At 42.6% G+C, this 27,199-nt stretch overlaps 2 protein-coding genes across 5 annotated transcripts in view; one reads left to right on the top strand and one right to left on the bottom strand.

The window, feature by feature from the left end:
* The window catches only part of AK5 (adenylate kinase 5), a 164,973-nt gene extending 159,764 nt beyond the window's left edge, over positions 1-5,209 (top strand). The window contains exon 14 of the mRNA XM_075832866.1: positions 257-5,209. Within this exon, the coding sequence (XP_075688981.1) occupies positions 257-325 (69 nt within the window). The 3' untranslated portion in view covers positions 326-5,209. The remainder of the gene's footprint in view (positions 1-256) is intronic.
* Positions 5,210-6,301: 1,092 nt separating this feature from the next.
* ZZZ3 (zinc finger ZZ-type containing 3) overlaps positions 6,302-27,199 on the bottom strand; it is a 47,359-nt gene continuing 26,461 nt past the window's right edge. For 3 of the 4 annotated variants that reach the window (XM_075832867.1, XM_075832868.1, XM_075832869.1), the window contains exons 3-12: positions 26,081-26,219; positions 23,677-23,824; positions 23,073-23,194; positions 22,221-22,289; positions 21,112-21,213; positions 20,833-20,928; positions 19,426-19,587; positions 18,825-18,959; positions 9,152-9,252; positions 6,302-7,694 (exon numbers count right to left, since the gene is read on the bottom strand). In XM_075832867.1, the coding sequence (XP_075688982.1) occupies positions 7,550-7,694; positions 9,152-9,252; positions 18,825-18,959; positions 19,426-19,587; positions 20,833-20,928; positions 21,112-21,213; positions 22,221-22,289; positions 23,073-23,194; positions 23,677-23,824; positions 26,081-26,219 (1,219 nt within the window). In that variant the 3' untranslated portion in view covers positions 6,302-7,549. Of the gene's footprint in view, positions 7,695-9,151; positions 9,253-12,501; positions 12,965-18,824; positions 18,960-19,425; positions 19,588-20,832; positions 20,929-21,111; positions 21,214-22,220; positions 22,290-23,072; positions 23,195-23,676; positions 23,825-26,080; positions 26,220-27,199 lie in introns of those variants that run through there. The other variant, XM_075832870.1, reaches the window with a different exon arrangement.

Below are 27,199 nucleotides of genomic sequence, written 5' to 3' on the forward strand. Positions count from 1 at the left end.
TTTTTGGTATATTTCGATATATTGGAGTATACGCACTCCCCTCTACCTGCACCACAAATACTACACAGAATGACGATCAAACCTACCACATAACGGTGTCTACCCAGATGACCCACAAGGGTCAGACAGCCCTAAGGTCTGTGAATCTCTAGGTCAGAATAACACCATTACCATGGAGGGTGGATACTGTCATTTTTGCCCTCAGTGTCCTATTAAAGATTTTATTGGCTGAAATCATCGTCTTTTCCCTTTCTAGATCAACGCCGAGAGGTCTCTAGACCTGGTTTTCCTTCAGCTCTGCACATCAGTGGACTCGATTTTCTGAGTATCATGGGGGATGAGCTGAGCCGACGATGAAGAGATGGGAGCAACGTGTACATCTTGTATATTCTTAATCATCTGTGGGAGCCACCAGTGCATGCTGCCTCAACTGTAGTGAAAGATCGGCGATCCCTATGGTCTGTACTAAACACACGACATGGAATGCTGGAGGTTTCTGTCACCTGAGAAAACACAAGGTTATTAGGCCTGGTTCACACAGGGCATTTGTCTGATGTTACATAGAAAACAATGGGGAGTTCCTGTTCACATCAGAAGTGGGGGAGGGGGGTGTAGTCTGCATTTTTGGACCCCTCATATGTCTAGTTTTTCTATTTCAGCTGCAGCAGGTTCTATTTTCCCACGGGAAAAGCTATAGTAAGGAAAATGCACCAATAACATGGAGTACATGGCATGTGCCAAATTTGTGTGTTTTGGACACTTTTTACGCCAACCTCCACAGATTGAACCTGTAAATAGGCGTTTCCTTAAGGTGTCATATAATCGGTCATTTGGTGCGTATCTTTAGCCATGAGTTAAGCCCCATGCACACAACCGTAGAATTCATCCGTAAATACGGTCCATAATTACGAACCCATTCCTTTCTATTGCCCAAGGACACATTCCTGTATATTTACGGGAAGGTGTCCGTGCCGTAGAAAGGCTCCGCAAAAGATAGGACATGTCCTATTTTTTTCTTTTTACGGACCGTGCTCCCATACTTTATACGGGAGCACAGCCCGCAAATGCGGATGGCTGTCCGTGGCCGCCAGTGCCCATAATCACAGACCTTGATTACGGACACGGTCGTGTGTATGGAGCCTAAGTGTAAGGAACAGATGTGTCTATTACGCACTTAATGGATTACGAAAGAACAGGTTTACTCCTTCCCGTGGTGCTCCTGTTCACTTTAATTAATGACTTGTATCTGTCCTTCCGTTTAGAAAAGAACACTTCACAGTCTTTACGTATTGGGGAGTTAAAAGATATTTATTTCGACAACTAAAATATATCCATATTGATAAAAACATAAAACAGTGTTGACAAGCGACGCGTTTCAACCTTGGACCTAGGTCTTCATCAGGCTTAGAATCTCCTCCATTTTATATTGTGCTTAAATACTCCCAATCTACTTTATTAAGATCGGGTCAGGAACTAAAGGTCCCAGTTTAAGGGGGAGTGGTTAATATTTTCTATATATGTATTTTTTTTATATTAAACCTGTTCGGGGTGTTCTCCAAGAGTAAATCTCCTATGGAGCTACAAAAATAATAATTGCTTCACTGCGAGTTTAGTTTTTATATATGTCGATCTGCATCAACTTGCACTGTTTTATATTTATTATCGATAATCTGTTGCACTCTTAAGTTTTTATTATTAAGAACCCTCTGTTCATACTGATCCGAAACTTGCCAAGTGTGTAGCCAAAATGCGTTCTAAATATTTCTGCTTATGAACGCGTTCACGTAGCCATGACTACGGGATTCTATGTATTGCTGGGTAGAACAAGCAAAAGAGTTCCTATCGTCATGGATACAGACGCTCTGGTTTCTGATAGGTGGATCTCGATCTACATCATGTGTGGCCTCAGACGTGACCTCCTAATTCTTTTCCTCCCCAAATAATGCGTTTACCTAATAAGGTCATGCTACGAAACAATTAAGTTGAGTTGTGCCGACCATTCTGCACAAGTCCAAAGGGTGAGTACCATCCAATACGTTAGACTCACCCATATCTTAGAGATCTGTTTTATCCATATTTTGCATCACTTGGTACAAGCAATATCACCTTAGAGGAGCACCTGTTTCTTATTTTTCCTCCTCTCCCCTTCCACTACCCTGATTCCCACCCCTGGTTTTTTAAGGAAACATCTATTACGTACTTAGCATGTTGTGCTACATTTATCATGCCATGTATGCAAATTTGCTAAATGTAGCGCATTTCTCGTCTACTCCTAAATTCATGCACCCTACAACAATATTGATAAAGCGTCCTATTGTACCAATTGCATTTTCAGTAGGGAATGATCCTGCAAAAATATTTAGTCTTCTGTTCCTTGGGAAAAAATAAAAAAATATGCACTATGATCGTATTAAAAACGCATGTTTGTGTACACCGAAACGCGTGGGGTAACTTTTTGGATTCTATAGCGGGTGCATTGATGAACTGAACTTATGTCCCTGTGTGAAACCGGCCTAAGTGGTTCCTTAGGAGGTAAATTCAGGAAAAAAACCTGCAGCTTCCAGTGAGTCAGAGGATGCAGATGAAGTGGGAGTGAATATATTTGTACTACTTAACACAGTAATTGGCAGAACCTGCCAGAGTCCCACTGACGTCTTCAATTAGATTTACACATCGCTACTTACGTGGGGAGAACTTGAAAAGATGGATTTCTTTAATGTGGTAACAGGAGCTGCGGTAAATGCAGAGACTTAAGAGGAACACAAAGCTGTGCTGGTAAAGTGGATGCAGTGGGCGATCCTAGCGGGAAAACGCCAGTTTGGTAATGCAGACAGCAGTGACGCCAGAGATTTTCAGCTTTGATGGGTTGTACCCTATATGGATATTCCGACTCTGTATAAGTGTATTATAAGTCCAGGGAATGAGCCTCTATCTTCTGCGTGTGAACTTTATATAATCTGTGCTATTATTTACAGCGGTGGTCTGCTCTCAAGATGTAAGACTGCAACTCCCACCATGCCTTGATAGCCACAGACATGCTGGGAGTTGTGGTTTTGCAAGAGCCAGAGCGTTATGGTTACAGATAAATATGTGATTGTCAGTACGAAGGTCTTAACAGCAACCGTTTTCTAGCATATGTACTGACGCATGAATGCTCTCGCTAGATTTCAGCCTCATGGTTATAAACATTGCTACAGCCACTAGGATAGTACAGGGTAGGAAAATGATGCACAGCAGAGGGCAGTAATCATAGAACTAAAAATGGCAACTTCAAACATAGCCCAGACTAAGCCCCGAGCAAGAAATATTCCTGTTCACACACTGAAGGCCAAAACCCCATTCCCATTCTGATCATATTTAACGGACATAGGTGCAGGGTTCATTACAGTGTATGAGAGCTCTCTTTTATAGAGGCCCTGCACCTGGATGGCTTCAGCACGTAAATTTTATATATATATATATATATATTTCCATTCACTGACAGAAAGCAGAGATCTTAAGAATTTATATGCAGTTTAATTTTCATGTTCATAAAAGCACAAAATCCCTGAATGTCCACGCTTGAATAGCCTTTTTTTTTTTTTTAACTCTAGAATATAACTTTTTAGCTAAAAGTGGACATGGACTTTACCATAAAACTTTAAAGGATATGTAAACCTTTGAAAGTCATTTGACTTTTTTTAGATACGGCTGCTCTGTATTCTGTATACAGAGCAGCCGTATCGATCGCTATTCACTGAATCCATTAGTCCTGCGGCCCTAACTTAGATGTGATAGCTTACAGGTGGATCCTGTGTCAAAGACACGAAGGACCCGCTGACTCTGAACACGTCAGGTTCGCGGGACTGATGGATTCAGTGAATAGCGATAGATACAGCTACTCTGTATACAGGATACAGAGCAGCTGTATCTAAAACAAAAAGTAGAACAAATTGTTAATAAAAAGTATTTGTAAGGATACAAACAAAACACAGATACACCTTTTTTATTTAAAAATGTTGCCTTTCAATGGTTTGTAGAGGGGCCTAACTAGACAAAAATAGAGTTTTTAGCTTTTCTCCAAGATTCACTGACATAACTTTTTTCTGGGTAGATGCTACCGGTTTTGATTTTCTAACATCCATGGAGTATGTCCGATACGCTCAGGTCACTGCTGCACACGCTAGAGCTACGGGCACATAGTGAAGTGATTAATACAACAGATATTCAAGCTAAGCTATTCAATTAAATGCTAAAATTTGAGCTGCCTGCAGCCACCACTAGAGGGAGCAGACTGCACTCTAATACATTAAACTCAATAATAAAACAACATGCACCCTCTAGTGGTGGCTGCAGGTAGTCAGAATTGTATGTATTAAATATGTCTATGTATGGAGCTCTTAAGAAATTAAATCAGCACAGAATTTTGTATCTAATAATAACATGGTGTCAAAATGTGAACATTCACTTTACAGCGACCCGTGATCCAACATATGGGCTCAGCAACAAACATTTTGTAAAGATGGATTAAGATTCATTAGTAAATCGGTTTACTAAGCTTGAGATTTGTTTTTGGCAAGATAAATAGGCAAATCGATTTTTCTGTTGTGTTCTACGGACTAGTGAATCAATGCGCTACTCCAGTTGGGCGCCCATATAACGCCGCCAACAAATAGAATCACTTGAAGTCACATGCAGAGACACTTTGGAGAATCTATGTGATTACCCAGTTCTTGATGTTCCTCATTGAAAGTGAAGGGATTGAATCCTCTATACACAGGTGGCACATAGACAAAGAAAACATCTCTGATGTGTGTGGCGATTACCCCCCCCCCCCCCCAAAAAAAAAGTCTAATTGTTTGTTTTGCTGGATAATTATATTGTGATCAACAGCAACTTAAACTAGTGTGACCGACTCCACATAGCCATAATGCAGCCACATTTTAGAGTTTTTTTTTTTTAATGGCACCACACCCAGACCCTCTGTAGTTCTTCTGGACAGAGCTTACATTAGCATAGGTGCTATGATGATGTAAGTTAGTTGAAAAAAGAAAAAGTAGCAAAAGCTACAGTGTGCTCATCTGATATGTTTGTTTTCGGATCTGTAGTTCCTCAATGGAGTGCAGCGAGGAGGGGGCTCGCAGGCCGGCAAGAGATCAATGCAAGGTAGGAAGATCCTCAGCACACCCATTATAAATAAAAAATATTAAAAAAAAGAGCTTTATTTGTTCATCTTAAAAATCCAAGGTGAGCACAGGTTCGGCGTGTTACAGCTTACGCGTTTCAAACAAGACTGTTCTTACTCACAGCATACGTAACAGATTCGGTGCATGTGTTTTAAAATCAACGACAGCCAATCCCAATACATCCCCTCAAAAAGCAGCTCCACACAACATTTGTAAAAGAAACAGGTTTCGTGCGGAATGAAATTACGGCATGTACAACCTTGCTTTTAAAATATGTACTGAATCTGTTGCGTATGCTATACGTAAGAACAGTCTTGTTCGAATCGCGTAAGGCGTAACACGCCGAACCTGTGCCCTCCTTGGACTTTTAAGATGAACAAATAAAGCGTTTTTTTTTTATTTTATATATATTATGGATGTACTGAGGATCTTCCCTCTTTCCTATGATGTAAGCGAAATTCAATAGAACCACAAGGGGTCCAGGCGTTGCAGCTGTACTATGCCAGATGTGAAACCAACCGTAGCCCCTTCCTCAGCTTGCCACCAGGAGTACATCATCATTTTTACTTTGAAGGTTCGGTTAGGCCTCCATGTGCTTTTGTTTTCACTTGTAAGATGTTTAACATAAATTCCCTTTACGATGTTAAAGCCGCGACCAAATCAATTGCATGTAGTAACACAAATCTGCCATAGAATGACGGAAAACATTCGAACGAAGGCGATCCGATCCGACTGGCTGCTGCACCTGTATTTGTACATTGCTATTTGCCAGCAACGTCTTCGCATTCACTCTCGTTATCTTGGTGACATCAATCTTGCCGTGAAGTTATGGTCAACCCCTTGCTGCATTTCACAGCGGGAAAACGTGCATGACTAGAGACCACGAGTATTTGTACAAAAATCAATAAAACAAAAAAAAATAAAAATATTTGAAGGCATATTATGTAATGACGTTACTGCAACAAATATACTGAAATAAAATCTAAATTCTGTTTGGTATGAATTTATTGCATCGTGGTGACCATTTCACACGTCGGCTGTTAAGAGTTTGGTTTATTGTTTTTTATTTGCTTTCTTCCATTGTATTCGGGTGAGATGCCAAGACACTAAAAATGACAACTTTACGTACAAACAAATAGTACCCACACAATTTATTTTTACAGTCCTCCTGACAACTGAGTTAAGAACATATCGTTTTACACGGAGAAGGGGGGGGGGGGGGAAATAACAAAAATAGAAATGGAAAAAAAATTAAATTACAAAAGGGTCTACTCGTTCCCTGCCGGAGAGTTTAGTCACAAATCCTTAGTCCATTACTTAAAGAATAATCTATGTGACGCTGTATATAAGGGGTCACGTGACCATATGTAGCTCCTCCGTATAGATCAATGAAACCACTTGCTTAAATATTAATAAAAATACAATCTTTTATGGATTTTGTGCGACTACAAAAAGAGAAAAAAAAAATGACAATACATATAGGCTTTACAATAGGCAGTTAAATTTTTTAAATTTTTTTTTTTATCTTTTTGTCCTTGGGTGGGCCGCATTGGAGATTCCCAAAGTCTCGAGGCAGAAGGCTGTGTATTTCATTTTCTTTTTTCTAGGAAGGACCTAAGAAAGGGTTAAGACTTTACACCGTAACTACAAGTGGCACTTTTTTCACCATATTTTGTACACGTCACATGATCATCTGAACATTACATTTAAAAAATAGATCTGAGTGAAAATTTTTGACATTCACGCGCGCGCGCACACACACACACAGCACGAGCTGGTTAGAGAAGCAGCCACAGACCCCAATCCGTAGTGCTTGATTGTAGTTAGTCATGTAAAAGCAGCTCACGGTCAAGCAGAGATCGGAGTTAATCCGTACGTGGGCAAAGTCATAAAGTTCTGTCATCTTTTTAACAATAGCGTCTTCTAAGTGAACACTGTGATTGGTTAAAACCTTCCCAAAATGTTTCTGTGCAAAAAGGAATAAAAAAAAAAAAAAAGTCACAAAACTACAAGCTAGTAAACTGGTTTTAATATAAATAGTTCACATTTTGACCAAATTTTTCTCTTTCCTTTTTCGGAAGCCTTTTGGAAAAAAAATAAAAATGTCCGAGTCCGTAACGTGCACTATGATTTTATGTTGTTCTGGACCAGGCTGCCAGGAGGGGGCAGGCTCCTGGGGGTGAGGTCGTTATGCGCCCGTGGAATGTTCTACTGCTGTAGGTGAAGGTGGAGTATAATGGAGCTTTATTTCCACGTAGGTATCATGCTGTGAGAGCCGGAGTTCAGAGAGAGTCATGTGACTTCTGGAAACCGAGAATTTTGCTCCGCTACCCTTTGCATCTGGAGAGAGATTACCGAGCTGAGCGATTTTGGGCCGGCTCACGTCATCTGTTTGCTGGAAAATAGTTTGGGTCCAGGTAGTTGTAACTGGTGCTGTGCGGCATGCAGTAATCTCGGTCTAGGAATGTCTCTGCTTTATACATCGGCTCCAGGTGGTGCTCCTCTTTGTGAGATTGTGTTTCATATAAACTGTAAGAAAGTGATGCAGGAATTACCAAAAACATTTCCCAAAAATAAAAACAAACTAATTGATTTGTACCTTTAAAAACTCTATTCAGCTGAGTCAAAAGGTGCCCACACCCATCAAATAGAAGCTGGGTGATACTTGGACGTTCATTCATATCAACACATTTCAGATTGTATCGGCCGACGTGCCCAATCACCTAGATCGGCCGATGTGCCCAATCACCTAGATCGGCCGATGTGCCCAATCACCTAGATCGGCCGATGTGCCCAATCACCTAGATCGGCCGATGTGCCCAATCACCTAGATCGGCCGATGTGCCCAATCACCTAGATCGGCCGATGTGCCCAATCACCTAGATCTGCCGATGTATGACTGGAAGTGAGGTAATAAAAATGACATCGATTTACAACATTTGTCCAAGTTTCCAACATGGCCGACCTGACGTTTAGAAGATGTTTGCCATTGGTTGACTAACGATCGGTTACAAATATTCGTTATGGTCGAAAACTGACTTTTTTTTATCAACTTTCATCTAATATGTATGAGGCCTTTAAAACTGGCCCTAGACATGAGTAATTTCTGCAGACTATAGGCAGATCCAGCTAAAGGTGGTGAGTTTTCCTAATATGATGTGTGTGAGCAGCAGATGCTACTAAAATAAACTGGATCTGCAGAGAAACCGCTTATATCTATGGCAATGGTTATATTCCTATCTGGGCAAGCTGGACGACAACCAATATGGTGGCCATTGCAACTCCAATAAGGGATGTCACCCAAATTATCATAATTAAAATGTATTTTAAATAAATATTTTTTTATTTAATACAACTATTATAAATATTTTTTGTATTTAATCAAATTAAAGCATGTGCAGAACACAACATGATAATCTTCCCATAGAGATCAATATGTTCACCAATCGCTCGTCTGTCCTCCTCATTATACTAATAGGCCGGAGCATAAAATAATCCATAGACTCTTACAGAAAAGAGAAGGATGATTTCTGTCTATGGGTCCGCTCAGCAATAGCAGAAACCCTGACTGTAAATGACACCTTTATTATCAGTCCAGATCATAGAGATGCTTTAAAGGGGATATCCCAACTGGACAACCCCTGGGGCACATGGACGTCATAAAGAAGAAGGGGGGGGGGGGGGTTTCCTTTTGGGGGAAGAAAAGCTTCCCCTCGATAGACTCAGCATGACCATTTTAATGGGAGACAAGTAATTGATCAATTCCCCTGTGGCGGCCGCTTATTTCCAGGGGGAACTTTCTTCAAGAAGGGCAAGAGTAAAATGCAGAGGATAAACTAGGACGAATACATTTGTACACGGTTATCTGGATGCAATTGGCACAGCACCAGCTGATCATGGCACACCGTGGTGAAACTGGATCCAGATGTATAATGCCATCTAGACGCCACAAGTCACTGCCCCTCCCCCCCTTCATGTACACTCACCAGTCAGAGCACGAATCACAGAAATCCACAGCCATCTGTTGAGGGCAATCCTGACAATGCCACCGAATACCCTGGATTGGTTCTATTCCACAATTGTCACACTGTAATAGAAACGGGAGAGAAGACAAAGCATTTTGAGTAACAGAAGCCTAGATGTGCTCTCCTTATACAGTGTGTATATATAATAAATCAGGCTGCACTCCATAGAATTAAGTAAAAACAATCAAGGGTACTTTATTGCCCGCAGTGCAATGTTTTAGCTCTGTCCACTAGAGCCTGTCAAGCTGCACTCTCTATGCTGTTGGTGGAGTCACAGTGTACATACATTACATTACTTATCCTGTACTGATCCTGAGTTACATCCTGTATTATACTCCAGAGCTGCACTCACTATTCTGCTGGTGGAGTCACTGTGTACATACATTACTTATCCTGTACTGATCCTGAGTTACATCCTGTATTATACTCCAGAGCTGCACTCACTATTCTGCTGGTGGAGTTACTGTGTACATACATTATATATCCTGTACTGATCCTGAGTTACAGCCTGTATTATACTCCAGAGCTGCACTCACTATTCAGCTGGTGGAGTCACTGTGTACATACATTACATTACTTATCCTGTACTGATCCTGAGTTACACCCTGTATTATACTCCAGAGCTGCACTCACTATTCTGCTGGTGGAGTCACTGTGTACATACATTACATTACTTATCCTGTACTGATCCTGAGTTACATCCTGTATTATACTCCAGAGCTGCACTCACTATTCTGCTGGTGGAGTCACTGTGTACATACATTACATTACTTATCCTGTACTGATCCTGAGTTACATCCTGTATTATACTCCAGAGCTGCACTCACTATTCTGCTGGTGGAGTCACTATGTACATACATTACATTACTTATCCTGTACTGATCCTGAGTTACATCCTGTATTATACTCCAGAGCTGCACTCACTATTCTGCTGGTGGAGTCACTGTGTACATACATTACTTATCCTGTACTAATCCTGAGTAACATCCTGTATTATACTCCAGAGCTGCACTGTCTATGCTGCTGGTGGAGTCACTGTGTACATACATTACATTACTTATCCTGTACAGATCCTGAGTCACATCCTGTATTATACTCCAGAGCTGCACTCACTATTCTGCTGGTGGAGTCACTATGTACATACATTACATTACTTATCCTGTACTGATCCTGAGTTATATCCTGTATTATACTCCAGAGCTGCACTCACTATTCTGCTGATGGAGTCACTGTGTGCATACATTACTTATGCTGAACTGATCCGGAGTTACTGCCTGTATTATACTCCAGAGCTGCACTCACTATTCTGCTGGTGGAGTCACTGTGTACATACATTACAATACTTGTACTGATCCGGAGTTATATCCTGTATTATACGCCAGAGCTGCACTCACTATTCTGCTGGTGGAGTCACTGTGTTCATACATTACATTACTTATCCTGTACTGATCCGGAGTTACATCCTGTATTATACTCCAGAGCTGCACTCACTGCGTACAAACATTACTTATGCTGTACTGATCCTGAGTTACATCCTGTATTATACTCCAGAGCTGCACTCACTATTCTGCTGGTGGAGTCACGGTGTACATACATTACATTACTTATCCTGTACTGATCCGGAGTTACATCCTGTATTATACTCCAGAGCTGCACTCGCTATTCTGCTGGTGGAGTCATTGTGTACATACATTACATTACTTATCCTGTACTAATCCTGAGTAACATCCTGTATTATACTCCAGAGCTGCACTGTCTATGCTGCTGGTGGAGTCACTGTGTACATACATTACATTACTTATCCTGTACTGATCCTGAGTTACACCCTGTATTATACTCCAGAGCTGCACTCCCTATTCTGCTGGTGGAGTCACTGGGTACATACATTACTTATCCTGTACGGATCCTGAGTTACATCCTGTATTATACACCAGAGCTGAATCCACAGATTTGTGGGTCTTTTTTGGAAACAGTCAGTAAATTTGTGGTCAAACACACCCCTAAGGCCCCATGCACACGACCGTAAAAACGCCCGTAATTACGGGCCCATAGACTTCTATTGGCCACGGGTAACTCCCCGTATTCTTACGGGAAGGTGCTCGTGCCGTTGAGAAATATAGAACATGTCCTATTTCAGGCCGTAATTACGGCACAGGCAGGCCCATAGAAGTCTATGGGGCTGCCGTAATTACGTGTGACTACGTGTGTGCACCCGTAATTACGGGAGCGTTGCTAGGCGATGTCAGGGGATAGTCACTGTCCAGGGTGCTGAAAGAGTTAAACGATCGGCAGTAACTTTTTCAGCACCCTGGACAGTGACTTCCGATCACAATATAGATCAACCTGTAAAAAAAAATAGAAGTTCATACTTACAGAGAACTCCCTGCTTCTACTTCAGTCCGGCCTCCCGGGATGACATTTCGGCCCATGTGACCGCTGCAGCCAATCACAGGCTGCAGCGGTCACATGGACTGCCGCGTCATCCAGGGAGGTCGGGCTGAATGTCGAGAGGGACGCGTCACCAAGGCAACGGCCAGGTATGAATTTCTTTTACTTTTTCTGTGGAAAGGGCAACCCCTTCTCTTTATCCTGCACTGATAGAGAGAAGGGGCTGCCAATTAGTGCAGTGCAATTTTGCAGCGAAAACGTATACGGGTGGAATACTGGTGACACCGGACCCGTATTTACGGGCACGGGTCTGTAAAAACTGGTGCAATACAGGTCGAATACGTGTGACCAAGGACCCCTGTTTATGCCAGTATTTACGGGAGGAAAAAAATACGTTTGTGTGCATGAGGCCTAACAGTTTAGCAGAGTTCCCATACCGCAGGGCGGTAGTTTGTTTTTTACTATACTATATATTGCCATCACCAGGGAAAGCAGTGCGTACACACTAAACAAGCAGGGAATACTGGAAGTTTTCAGCTCTAAAGCCTGCAGAATTGTGAATGCAGCTCTTGAGTTTAATACAGGCTGGAAAAAAACAGGAGAAACAAGTGATCCAGCGCAGTGAAGTTAAAATGAAACTCTGTTTCAATTTTATTCGGAAATCTTTAAAAAAAAGATGTGTAGCTTCCAGATACAAGGATTGACTATTGCCTACGCGTTTCACTAACTAGCCATGAGGAAGGATGTGGTATACGTCTGAAACGTGTAGGCAATAGTCAGAGTCTATAGCCTTGTATCTGGAAGCTACACATATCTTTTTTTAAAGATTTCCGAATAAAATTGAAACAGAGTTTCATTTTAACTTCACTGCGCTGGATCACTTGTTTTTTCCTGTTTCATTGCCGTGTGCCGTCGCGGCGATCCTGGCGCAACTCGTGACTGAGATCTGCTAATGGTGAGCTGGAGGGTTCCTCCCAATATTTTTGCTATAATACAGGCTGTAACTTCGCTAAATAATGTCATGTATTTACAAAGTTACTGAACTATTTACATAGATTATATCTACCTTATATATAAAGTGTAAAACATTTGATCTGTGGCCACAACAGGCGTCAGTCAGTGTGATTAAACTCTCTAATCGCTTTGAGCAATGTTACTTTGTAGCCACGCATTTATAATGTCCTTGTACCTTCACCCACCCACGCAACGGAAAGTCACATTTCTATATCAATAAGAGAAAAAAAGAGGAAGTCACATTTCACTCCTAGTTCTCTGCTTCATGTTGGAAATGGCGCCCCCTGGCAGTGAACGACGTGTAGTCACACACAATACCCTGAATACTGGGGGAATTTGTTTATGGCAAACACTTGGAAATGATATTATAATCTAAAAAGAAAAGAAATGGAATTTTGTAAAATTTGCAAAAAGAATATACTAATATATATATATATATATATATATAAAAATATAATTTTTTTATTATTATTGCTATTATTTTACGCTCGCTGGCCTGCTCAAGGGGAGGGAAGGCTGGTTTAAAATGTTAAATGTTGTATTATGCTTATGGTCTTAAGTATTGTACTTTATTATGGAAAAATAAAAAAAATCCATAATTCATATATACACACACACACAAATTTATTTTTTTACATTTTTTTTATGGCAGTCTGAGCTTTGTTTTTCTGATCCAGAGCTCTTAACCCCTTAAGGACGCAGCCTAGTTTGGGCCTTAAGGCTCAGAGCCCGTTTTTCAAATCTGACATATTTCACTTTATGTGGTAATAACGTCGGAATGCTTAAACCTATCCAAGCGATTCTGAGATTGTTTTCTCGTGACACTTTGGGCTTCATGTTCGTGGTAAAATTTGGTCGATATATTCAGTCTTTATTTGTGAAAAATTGCAAAATTTAGAGAAAATTTACAAAAAATAGCATTTTTCAGAATTTAAATGCATCTGCTTGAAAAACAGACGGTTATACCACCCAAAATAGTTACTAGTTCACATTTCCCATATGTCTACTTTAGATTGGCATCGTTTGTTGAACATTATTTTATTTTTCTTGGACGTTACAAGGTTTAGAACATAAACAGCAATTTCTCATATTCTTAAGAAAATTTCAAAAGCCTTTTTTTGAAGGTGCCAGTTCAGTTCTGAAGTGGATTTGAGGGGCCTATGTATTAGAAACCCCCATAAAACACCCCATTTTAAAAACTAGACCCCTCAAAGTATTCAAAACAGCATATAGAAAGTTTTTTAACCCTTCAGGCATTTCACAGGAATTAAAGCAAAGTGGAAATGAAATTTGCAAATTTCATTTTTTCTGCTGAATTTCAATTTTATTCAATTTTTTTTTAGTAACAGAGAAGGTTTTACCAGAGAAACACTACTAAATATGTATTGTCCAGATTCTGCAGTTTTTAGAAATGTCCCACATGTGGCCCTACTGCGCTCGTGGACTAAAACACAAGCCCTAGAAGCAAAGAAGCACCTAGTACATTTTGAGGCCTCTTTTTTATTAGAATATATTTTAGGCAGCATGCCAGGTTTGAAGAGGCGTTGAGGTATCAAAACAATGGAAACCCACCAGAAGTGACCCCATTTTGGAAATTACACCCCTCAAGGAATTCATTTATGGTTTTTGTTATCATTTTGACCGCACAGTTTTTTAACAGCACCTATTTGAATTGGGCTGTGAAATGAAAAAAATGATATTTTTTCCAATAAAATGTCATTTTTGATCAAAATTTCTTAATTTCACAGGGAACAACATACCCCATTTTGTTGCCCAATTTGTCCTTAGTGCGGCAATACCCCATTTGTGGTGATAAACTGCCGTTTGGGCCCATGGGAGGGCTCAGAAGGAAAGGAGCGCTATGTGTTTGTTGGAGTCCAGATTTTGCTGGATTGGTTTTCGGGTGCCATGTCGCATTTGCAGAGCCCCAGAGGTATCAAAGCAATGGAAACCCACCCGAAGTGACCCCATTTTGGAAACTACACCCCTCAAGGAATTCATTTATGGTTTTTGTTATCATTTTGACCGCACAGGTTTTTCACAGCACCTATTTGAATTGGGCTGTGAAATGAAAAAAAATTATATTTTTTCCAATAAGATGTCATTTTTGATCAAAATTTCTTATTTTCACAGGGAACAACATACCCCATTTTGTTGCCCAATTTGTCCTTAGTGCGGCAATACCCCATTTGTGGTGATAAACTGCCGTTTGGGCCCATGGGAGGGCTCAGACGGAAAGGAGCGCTATGTGTTTGTTGGAGTCCAGATTTTGCTGGATTGGTTTTCGGGTGCCATGTTGCATTTGCAGAGCCCCAGAGGTATCAAAGCAATGGGAACCCACCAGAAGTGACCCCATTTTGGAAACTACACCCCTCAAGGAATTCATTTATGGTTTTTGTTATCATTTTGACCGCACAGTTTTTTCACAGCACCTATTTGAATTGGGCTGTGAAATGAAAAAAATGATATTTTTTCCAATAAGATGTCATTTTTGATCAAAATTTCTTAATTTCACAAGGAACAACATACCCCATTTTGTTGCCCAATTTGTCCTTAGTGCGGCAATACCCCATTTGTGGTGATAAACTGCCCTTTGGGCCCATGGGAGGGCTCAGAAGGAAAGGACCACCATTTGGCCTACTGGAGCTTTTCTGGTGCTAAGTCATGTGTGCAGAAGCCCCTGAGGTACCAGTACAGTTGAAACCCCCGAGAAGTGACCCCATTTTAAAAACTACACCCCTTAAGACATTCATCTAGAGGTGTAGTGAGCATTTTGACCCCACAGGTACTGTGTAAAAGATAATGCGCAGCAGATGGTGCAGAGTGAGATTTGCAATTTTATATATGTATATGCCATTTCAGTGTCCAATATAGTGTGCCCAGCATGCGCCACCGGAGATATACACCCCTTAAATTGTAATGTGGGTTCTCCTGGGTACGACAATACCCTACATGTGGCTGTTATCAGCTGCCTGGGCATACGGCAGGGCTCAGAAGGGAAAGATGAGGGGGGTAAGCTGTGCGGAGTGCATCAGGGTAAATTGAAAATCAAGGGATGTATGATACATTTTAAAACAATCTTTCATACAGAGCTCTGGTTTTTCGGGACACGTGTCACATTGGTATATTGTGTTCTTCCTTATCCCCCTCTTATAGCAGACTCTGCACCTCTTTTGATTCTTTCCCTTTCCACCGGTTTGGGGACCTTCTCCTGGAAAGTGTTGCCCTGGTACGATGCGTGTGGCCTCGCTTCCAGAAGTACTGGGTGCCCCCCCTTCCTGGTCCCTAAAGATTAGATCTTGAAATTCCAGGAAAGTTCCCCTCTGGCCTGCACATCGACGTAGCACATACGCATTGTACAAAGCCATCTGTATGATGTGCCCGGCCAGCTTCTTATACCACACCGCATGGCGCTGTATGGCTTCAGGACTTGATTTGACAAGTCCATCCCTCCCATGTACCTATTGTAGTCCAGGATGCAGTCTGGTTTGGGGGTGGCCTTTCCTTCATATATCCTAAACCTGTAGGTATACCCTGATGCACTCTCGCACAGCATATACATCTTCACGCCATACCTTGCCCTCTTACCTGGCAGGTACTGGCGGAATTGAACCCTCCCTTTAAAATGTACCAGGGACTCATCAATAGAAAAACACTTCTCGGGGGTGTATGCTTGGGAAAACCGGGCACTGGAACGGTCTAATAGGGGTCTCCGTTTATACAAACGGTCAAAACTGGGGTCATCTCGGAGTGGGCACGGCTCATTATCAGTATAATGTAAGAAGCGAAGTATTGCCTCATTTATTTATTTTTTTAGGTTCCAGTTCATTTCTGAAGTTGCTTTGAGGGGCCCATATATTAGAAACCCCTATCAAACACCCCATTTTAGAAACTAGACCCCTCAAAGTATTCACAACAGCATTTAGAAAGTTTATGAACCCTTTAGGTGTTTCACAGAAATTTAGAGCAAAGTAGAGGTGAAATTTACTCTTTTTATACCATTTTTTTTATAACACAAAAGGATTTATCAGAGAAACGCAACTCAATACTTCTTGCCCAGATTCTGCAGTTTAGAGAAATATCCCACATGTGGCCCTAGTGCGGTAATGGACTGAAGCACCGGCCTCCGAAGCAAAGGAGCACCTAGCGGATTTTGAGCCCTCTTTTTTATTAGGCACCATGTCCGGTTTGAAGAGGTCTTGTGGTGCCAAAACATTGGAAACCCCCCAAAAGTGACCCCAATTTGGAAACTAGACCCCTTGAGGAATCCATTGTAGTTTTCTTGGGGTGCATGCGGCTTTTTGATCAGTTTTTATTCCATTTTTAGGTGGCGTGGTGACTAATAAACAGCAATTCTACTATTGTTTTTGTATACTTTTTTTTTTACAGCGTTCACCGTGCGCTATAAATGACATATTCACTTTATTCTGCGGGGCGATATGATTACGGCGATACCATATGTTTATAGTTTTTTTTTATGTCTTATGGCGTTTGCACAATAAAATAAGTTTTGTAAACAATCATTCACTTTTTGTGTTACCTTATTCTAAGAGCCATAACGTTTTTATTTTTCAATCAATAAAGGCGTGCGAGGACTTTTTTTTTGCGTAACGAACTGTATTTTCCATCAGTACCATTTTTAGGTACATGCGACTTTTTGATCTCTTTTTATTCCATTTTTTGGGAGGTGAAGTGACCAAACAATTGTGATTGTGGTACGGTTTATTAATATTTTTTTTTACGGCGTTCACCGTGCGGGATAAATAACAAAATAATTTTGTAGCTCAGGCCGTTACGGACGCGGCGATACCAATTATGTATAGTTTATTTGTTTGTTTATATATTTTTATTAATAATAAAGGACTGATAAGGGAAAAAGTGGGACTTTTACTTTTATTACTTTTAAAACTTTTATTTTCTTATTTTTACACATCTTTTTTTAACTTTTTTTTTACTTTATTACTTTGTCCCACTAGGGGACTTGAGGGCAGGAGGCCCTGATCGCTATTCTAATACACTGCACTACATGCGTAGTGCAGTGTATTAGAACTGTCAGCTACTCACTGACAGCAAGCATAGTGGGTCCTGACGTTGTCAGGACCCACTAGGCTTCCGTCTATGGCATAGCCGGACGCCATTGTTTGGTGTCCGGTTGCCATAGTCACCATCGCCGGCCGCTATCGCGTAGCAGGCCGGCGATGGCAGCTTAACCCCTAAAAAGCCGCGATCTCTATAGAACGCGGCTTTTAAGGGGTTAATCAGCGGGGACACAGCGATCGGTCCCCGCTGTAGGAGCTGTGACAGCTGCTGAACAAGACAGCAGCGTCACAGCTCCTGTATGTGTCGGGAGGACGGCCGAAACGGCCGTTACTCCCGAGACGTACTATTACGGCATGGAGCGCGAACGATACAGCTGCCATGACGTAATAGTACGTCAAGGAGCGGGAAGGGGTTAATCCCCACAGTAGAGTTAAAAGATCACACGCTCGCTGCCTGAAGCCACCACCAGGGGGAGCTTACGGAATACCGTATTATTGTTGCAGTGAGCTCCCTCTAGTGGTGGCTTCAGGCAGTCAGCGTGTGATCTTTTAACTATGTCTGTGCAGGGGACTTGGAGCTCTGTATCAGACAACCCAAGCTCCGATCGATATAGAGGTAAATTATAAAAATCAGCAGCGAATTTTTAACCTATTTAGAGACAGAGTGGAAATTAAATTTAAAGTGGATCAGTCAAATAAATGGTGTCCTATCTGGGAGGAGCCGATACTAGTGGCGGGGCGCTTATTCGGTTTAAAACAGTTTTTAGAAATGTGCCGAAACCAGAATACTCCTTTAAACAGGAACATAATACACTAGGGGGGAGTTTTTTTTTCGGTGGCTTAGATAGAAAGTTGCATAAATTCTGATAGACATATAATACTATTCGCACTGGATGTGCAGTTCATGCAGTGGTACGAGGCTTAAACTTGTAATCTTTACTTCTGTCCTTGTCCTTATTTATTGCATTCATTCTTCATCTGTCTTCCTTATCGACGCTCAGTCGTAATATCAGCAAATGTCAACACCGCCGGATTCTGCCTCACTTATATTCAAGAAAACGCGTTTCGCACCAGGCAGTGAAGCAAAGTGTCGGCCACCTCCACCATGTGAAACTTTTCTCATGAGAAATGCAGGAACCACTGACCTCAGTAGAAGAGCCGAGAACAGGACGCAACTATTAGACATATCTTACTTTGAAGCCGACGTGCTGCACAAAGCCGCTTTCTGCCTCCATTTCTTGGAGCCTTCGCTTCTTTAATTTCTTAAGTTCAAGTAGTTCTTTGTATTCTGCAAGTCCACGGCAGGAGGTGGGAATAGTCTCTTCATCCTGTGTAAGAGAATAACAAGGTCAGCATCTAATGCGATCAGTCTGATCTTACCAAACTTAGTCCATCTTCTACCAACCTGTGGCTCTAAAGCGATTATAAAACTACAACTCCCAGCATGCCCTGACAGCCAGAGACTGGGAATTGCGATTTCATAACAGGTGGAGAACCACAGGTTGAAAACCAAAGTACTAGACTCTTGTAAAGCCACAGACACTCCATACTGCACCGTATAGGGCTTCCCTAGAAGTAATGCAATAATAATAATAATGGAGGCACACAGAGGTACAGTATGGCCCCGTAGAAATATAGGCCCGTGGCGATGCAACACGGCCCGCGGAGATGCAACACGGCCCGCGGAGATGCAACACGGCCCGCGGAGATGCAACACGGCCCGCGGAGATGTAATATGGCCATGTGCATGAGGCCTCAAACAGCAAAAGTCTAATGTTCATCAGAGCTCATTACCGAGACGTCCTCATCGTCGTCAGCCCCTGCGTCAAGGTCCCGGCTATGAAAACTGGAGTGGTCGTCGTCCTCTTCCATAAACACAGGCGGCTCATGGGAAGTCATGAAGGTGGAAGGTTTAAACAGATGCTTGTTGAGAATGTGTTGCCGCTTGCTTGTTGCCTGGGTGCAGAAGAATAACAAGAATCATATAAAACCCAAAGCAGCAGGTGAAAGTAATAGTATTACGTGTCATCCACACCACACCTCCAATGTAGAGAAACGTACAATCGCCAGGATTATTCAATTAGGGGTAAAAGAGACGACAATAAAAGTAGAGGCGCAGCCAATCTGCCCCTAAAATGACCAGTGTAAATAACCATTAAAAGTAGCCATAGTTTTAAATATATACATTTAGATCTTGTTCACACAGTGCAGATTTGCTGCAGATTATGCATTATTTATGCCAAAACCAGAATTGGATCCAGGAGTGCAGACCTATAAGGCCTTCTTTTATATATTTCTTCTGTTTAGGGTTTAGGTTCCACTCCTAGTTTTGTTATAAAAAAATGCTTGCAAAATCTGCAGTGTGTGAACGAGGCCTTAAAGTTCAGCCGTCATGAGAGAGGCTGTATACTCTGCCTGCATTCAACTGAGAAGGACGGCCAGCTGCTCTCAGCCAATTAGCATTTGCGGAAGTTTTTACAAAATTACTGTCTGGCTGAGAGCCGCGGACTGACAGGACTCTCGTCACAATTCCCCTTCATGTCCTTTTCAGCTGACTGACAGGCACAATATAAGGCCTCATGCACACAACCGTATTGGTTTTGCGGTCCGCAAAACCACGGATCCGTTGCAGTCCATCGGACAGCAAAAAACACTCGTCGTGCATCCGGACTCACAGATCCACAATTATTCACCAGTATTGGTGAATGTGTAAATCCGGACCATAAAATGACATGTCCTGAGTTTTTGCGGTCCGGTATACGCGGCCCCCGCACCAATATATGTAGATCACGGTCGTTTGCATGAGACCATAGAAAAGAATGGGTCCGCAATTTATCCGCAAAAATATCGTCGTGTGAATGAGGCCTAAAGCCTCTCATGACAGTCCTACTTTAAATTGTAAAACAAGAACTGTCCGCACACAAATAAGGCCCTGTTCACATCATGCTAAGAGCCTATCTTGGAGGTATACATTGTTTCTCCCGACATATACCTCTCAGGTATACGGCCGGACGGAGGCCAAAAGGGCACTATTGGCCTTCGTCAGCAGTATAGAGCCCTATGGATACGTTTGGTATATATGCTGGTAGAATTTTCCGGTGTATACGCCAAAAGTAGGCTCCTAATGTGAAGGTGATCGTCTCCGATTCTGGTACAACTCCTTAAACTATATGCAAGAGTCTTGCTGCATCACTCGCTTACCTTCTTAGAATACAAGTATAGATTTGGGGTTCGTCCTGGCACTGGGATACCGGCTTTGGTCAATTTTATAAAATACTTCTGAACTCGGCTGGCAACCTGTCCAAATAATATAAAAATCAGATGTAATACAGAAAAGGATGTGAATGATCCACTACCTGGAAAATGTCAGCGTGTCGCCATATAGCGCTGCAATGTCAGGGTTAATGGACACCCCAGCGCAGAGGCTGTGGCGGAGCAGGTCACGGCATAGCCCATAGTGCAGAGTATAATTCCGCTCACCTGCTTGGCGGTCCTGTTCCCTAACTCATCCGCGATCTTCTGCCACCTCTTTGACTCAATCTCTTCTGGTGGAAACTTCAAGAGAAGCTGCTCCAGTTTTTTCTAAACAAAAGAAACCACGTGTGAAATAAGAAGCCGAAGGGAATGTTCCTAAAATTGATGCTTTGACCAGGGCCCACAGGGCTTAGGGGGACACTTAGTGATCTGGATAAACACTAGAGGTGCAGTTCATTCTCCACATTATCTTACATAAAGAATGAGTTTACAGAGAAAGTGGAGTAACTTTGTACATGTATTGTATTTATTTTCATTGGCCGACAACTGCATTCACAATTCTGCAGGCTTCAGAGCTGAACTCTCCCAGCATTCCTCGCTGCCTCATTGTCTACACAGAGCTAGTTCTGGTGCTTTTCATTCTGGGAAGTGTCATCTTTACACCAGGCAGTAGATGATCTAGGATGTGTCTATCAAGATTGTTGCCGGTTTCCATTGACAACCAGAAGAATGGTGAATGCAGCTCCGGAGTATTAATACAGGCTGTAACTCAGAATCAGTACAAGATATGTATGTACTGTATACAGTGACTCAACATGTTAAGTAAAGTATACATAAACTGTAAAATGGGATTAAAATGTGCAGCTACTCTTGAAAATTGCATCTATAATTTAAATATTTTCTTATTGCTCCAATGCAAATAAAAAATAAAGTAACTGTAAATCGCCTTGATTTAATATCTCCCACCCTTTTATGTATACAGCTCCTATGCAGATCCAGGTGTCTCCGTAGTTACAGACTACAAGCAAACCCTTTGTAGTCTGATCCCGCAGCCATGCTCTCTTACACCGGCCTCCTCTCCGTGCATTATATGAACATCCCATTGGTTAGAATGGGCACAATGTAATGTTTCTGTTGTCCTGGGGGGGAGCTGCAGGGGAATTGTACACTTACTTTTAGGTTCCCACAGACTCCAGCCTTGTGTTAGTAGTGGGACATCTCGTGATTATCTTAAATTGGAGGGACCCTCACAACAAAAAAAGATTGTCCAAAGAGGAGAACCCCTTTAACTGCCATCTACAGTATAATGATATTACAAAAGCGCCACGTGTTACCTGCTCCTCTACAGACCACAACTGATTGAAGGTCCCGGGTTTGGAGTCCATACAAAACCGACCTCTAATCTGGGGTAAAACACGAGAGTACAGAGTTACTAAACAAATGCCTAACAATACACACACAAGTCTGGCAGCAAAACCGCAGCATTAAGCAAAACTTGATTTCACATGGACGGCTTGTCCAGTTAATGGTCTGCACAAAATACAAGATAACGCCACACTGAGGGGGCTTTTAGTATCAGGGTAGGGCATCGCCTTCTAACCGGAAGACACAGATTGGCAACCATGTTTTATACGTGCAGTACCACATTCCCCCTGCAGTAGGTGGGCTGGCACCTGATCACTGGTGTTTTTACTAGGCTGGACCTCAAGTCATCAGCTCATCATGGGGGGGGGACGAAAAGGTATCACTGTAGTTAAAAAAAAAAAAAAACTTTAAAAAAGGAGTTGTCCTGATGGGATTGGGGCATATGAACGTCATAAGAGGGTGATCCCTTACTCAAGCCATCTATGAAATCTGAATGGCCGCCATGTTATGCATAGCTGGCTGAATCCCCCCCCCCCCCCAACCAACCTGTTTGCCGGGGGTCTCAGCAGCAGTTTACAGGGCTTGGTACAAATTGATAATTAGTCAGGACTGTATGTCTACTCTGCTGCCATCTAGTGGCCAATAGGAAAAACGACAGAATTTCAAAAATGATTATGACTAATATGTCAAATATTAAAAATATCTTCTATATAAAAAAAAATCCCCTATGTATTGAACAAGTTCTATTAAATCAATTTAAATGACTACCTAACCGTATAGTAATACTTGAGCGTTTCAGTTCGGGCACGGACACCTCTTACCTGTACACTGCTCGCAGAGCTTTCTTGACTGTCGCTCTGTGGTAGAACAGAATAAGAGGATGATGATGATGATGATTCTCCTTCCTTATCTCCTGCTCTTTGCGGATTGGCATGTAAGCCAACTGTAACAGCAACCGACACGGCACGTTAGCTTAAAACTGAGTGTCAGACAGATACATAGAATTGTATTATAAACACAATGTACGGAAGACGGAAGGAAAGGCTGCAACTCGCGACAACCAAAACTACATGCTGCGCATAAAAAATATACAAGGCGACGGCCCTAAGTCATATCTACCCCAGTAAAGGTGGAATTACACAATGTGAATCTCTGACTTTATTGACCGTGTCAAATTGTCTACTACCTCTTGCTTTCCAGCTGCTGCAAAATTAAAAATCCCAGCATGCACTGACCGTCAAGGCATGCTGGGGGTTTGTGGTTCTGCAACAACTGGAGAGTTACAGGTAGGAGACCACGACTTTAAGCAGCTAAAGACAGGGATTCAGATATTGGGAAACTGTCATTTAGGCACTATGCCAGGGTGCGCTCTATAGAGACCGTCCTCACAGGTCACCGACAGACTGTACACCTCCGACTACTGACCTTTATCAAATATCAGCTTAACTCTCCTGGAGTTCCTTTTTCTATTTCTAAACTCTCTCTCGAAGTTTCCCAGGGTCGTCGTGTACTGGTCCCAAGCAATTTCTGGTAACTGGACAATCCTTTGGGGGTGAGGAATTCCAACGTCCACCTGATGCAGAATAAAGGACGATACATTAGATCTTTTTAACAGCTCTTTACCTCCCGCGGGGGAACCACTGCTGCTACACGAGTGAGGAATGTCAGAGGAGGCCATCGGCGTGGGTAAATGACCAGAGAACCACATCAAAACTGGAAAGATGGCCTTGTCCTTATGAGAGCGGACACCTTCCACTTTATTTTTATATATATATTTTTTAAAGCTCTTCAGAGCTCTTAGCAGTGTTGTCATGGGGGCCTTGTGTGGATCCAAACCTTCATCCACATCAATGATTCCCAACCTAGCTTCCCTGGAATCTGCTATGGGGTTCTCCAGCCGACCGCAGCAATCCCTGTCACTATTACAGACGTCAGTCTGTCCCAAGATGCTTGGCATGGGGACAGGCAACAAATCTCAGCCAGAATACAAAGATATGAGGCGCTTTGCCAGCCTCTACACCAAACGTCTTTGCGGTAAGAACGTGAGTAAAGATTCGCTACGAGCTGGAAATTTTTTTCAGTGATTTCATCATGGTAATAAGATCGGGAATCTCTGGTCTACATACAAATGTTCCTCATAAGGGGGGAAACAGCCGGACGTCCAGTGGGTGCCGTTGTAATCACTTGGTTGTGGTTGGAAGGGCATCTAATAGATCAGCTTGTGGTTGTCAGTGCATGCTGGGAGTTGTAGTTTCACAGGTTGGGGGGCATTGTAATACATGGCAGATGGTGACGGATCCTCTTTAATACATAAACCTACGTGTCTCCTCGGCCGTCTCATCACATGGAGGTATATACAGACCGCAGCGGGGCTTCACTGTTTAGCATGCGTCCTCCTCCAGATGGGCTGGTAGCCATACATTCTCATCGCCATGGTAATATCACTTACCATAGCAACCAGCAGACAGAAGAAAGTGCTGCTCATCCTAGATTTACAATTATTCCTAAACATTTAGTAAAAGTCTATAATCCATAAATGCCATGTATAGGGTATAAGCAATACTGAAGTGGCATCTTAAAGGGGTTTTCCAGCCACTAAACATTGATGGCCTATCCTCAGGATTGGCCATCAATAGGTAATGGGTCAGTGTCCGAGTCCCGGGACCCCCGCCGATCAGCTGTTTTGAAGGGGCCGCAGCGCTTGTACAAGCGCTGCTGCCCCTTCATTTCTTCCTGCTCACTGAGTCGTCGACACGCATTTAGCGGCGATTCACAAGTATTGCAGCCTTATCTCCCATTGAAGTGAATGGAAGAAGAAGGCTACAACACCTGTGAATCACTGCCGTGTCGACGACTCAGTGAGCAGGAAGAAATGAAGGGGCAGCAGCGCTTGTACAAGCGCTGCGGCCCCTTCAAAACAGCTGATTTGCGGGGGTCCCGGACCCTGACCCATAAGCTATTGATGGCCTATCCTAAGGATAGGTCATCAATTTTTAGTGGCTGGAAAACACCTTTAAAGGCAAAGTTGTTTTAAAATGTCCCTCTATTGTCCCTATGATAACCCTGGACTGTCAAAGCACAGGCTGGGTATAGCTGTCATGGGGGCCCTGCTGTCAGACTCCTAGACCGGTTACTTCTGAAAACCATGAAATTTGGATCCGCGTAATTTGACGGACATTTCTTTACGTCACCGTTATTTCATATTGAATGCAGAACAACGGACAACGTGACAATGTAATATCGGACCACTGTGATAAAAACGCACAAAAAAAACTCACGTGAAATAATAACAATCTATATCGCTAAAAGGAAGAACAATATGGTGGTGGTGGAGACGATTGTAGCGGTCACAAAACAGAATAATACCAATATCTGGAGCACCTTCTCTTAGAACTCTTTGTTCTGCCATTCCTACACAGTCTGTTACGATCAGAATTGAATGGACAATGTCAGACTGGGTAGACACACACCCCATATACAAGAGTAATGGTAACACTTAAACGTTTCCAGGAGGAATTACAGAGGAACGGCACAGAATTGTTAGTCCATGCAGAATACGAGTATTTAGTAATACAGACATGCCAGGAGAGCCGGCAGGTCCTCTTTAAAAACAAGAAGCTAAACTTTTGCCATAAAGAAACGGCCCTGACGGCCAAAGCATAGAAAGCCTCGCTGTGCGTGGACATGAATGCAGATGGAGTTCTTTCATTTTACCCAGGGCCACAGCTTGTGATCTATAAATTGGTCTTTTATAGCAGGGTAAAGACAGAAGTAGAGAGTGTCAGGGGAGCGTCCCTGCCCCTGGCTCGCAGCCGTCTCTGCACTGTACCTTCTTTTGAAGTTTCTCCACAAATCCAATAGGATCAGTCAGGCCGTCCCTCTGGTGCTGGGATAACCTTTCCATGTCTAGAACAGCTTGAGAGCGCTGCGCCTCCAGCACCGAAATCGTCTGTAACAGCCTCTGATAACTGGAGGGAGAAAGCAAAAATCAGCAGTGAAACCAAGATAAACCCAAAGCCGAGGAGGATACGTGGGGTCTGCGCCAGGGCAGGCGGCGGTCAGAGAGAAAACCAAGTTATTCATTAAAGCGATGAGTCCCAGTCATAGAGAACAGCGCGAGGGACGCCCGGAGAACAAAATATTCATCACTGAGAACTGACCGGCAGGGGAAAGAGCATTCAGCAGCAATGTGGTGTCTAACAGCCGTGAGGCAAAGGCGTTTCCCCAAACAGCAGCAAGGTGGCGCTAAGAAGCAATTTTTCTGTATTTTCTAGTTAAAAATAGGTATTCCATCGTATACAGTGATGCCATGTAATGTAGGATATCCCATCGCTTTAGAATCCGTGCGCTCCGACTTCTGGTACCCCCACTAATCCTGAGAATGAAGGGGCTGCGCAACTGATTTACTGTTGTGTCCCCTTCTAAGCTTTCCTTGCACAGCAGCGCCCCCTGCTGTGCAGAGAACTGAAACACGGCCCATTTTGACACGGCGACGAGGACTGGGTAGAGCCGCCTCAGTCTCCAGTTCATGACAGTGGGTCATCAAGCGCGTTACCGCAAGGGGCGGGCACCGTGACTGGCGTTACTGAGGCTGGGTGGGGAATCATTTGCTTAGAGTAGAGATGTGGATGCGGAGACTGAGCTTTTCCGCGCACGCTCATCCATCGGGGTCCAGTAAATAACCTTATAAGAAGGTTCTCTGACTGGAAATAAAGTTTTACCATCAGGGAACCTTTTTAAAGGCGTTGTCCGAGATACCATCATATTTTAAAAAACCCCTTTAATGCATGTAAGTTATAAATGTAAATACATTTGTAATATACTTACGTTTTCCAAAGTTGCCCCGTTTCCAGATCCTGCCGTGGGGAACTTGACTGGTGACGTCACTCTCTGCTCCGGCTCTGCCTCTTTGTTGATCTTTATTTATTTTCCGGGTATACGACTTGTC

The sequence above is a fragment of the Rhinoderma darwinii genome, chromosome 7 (genome assembly GCF_050947455.1).
Source record: "Rhinoderma darwinii isolate aRhiDar2 chromosome 7, aRhiDar2.hap1, whole genome shotgun sequence".
In the NCBI taxonomy this organism is placed as follows: Eukaryota; Metazoa; Chordata; class Amphibia; order Anura; family Rhinodermatidae; genus Rhinoderma; species Rhinoderma darwinii.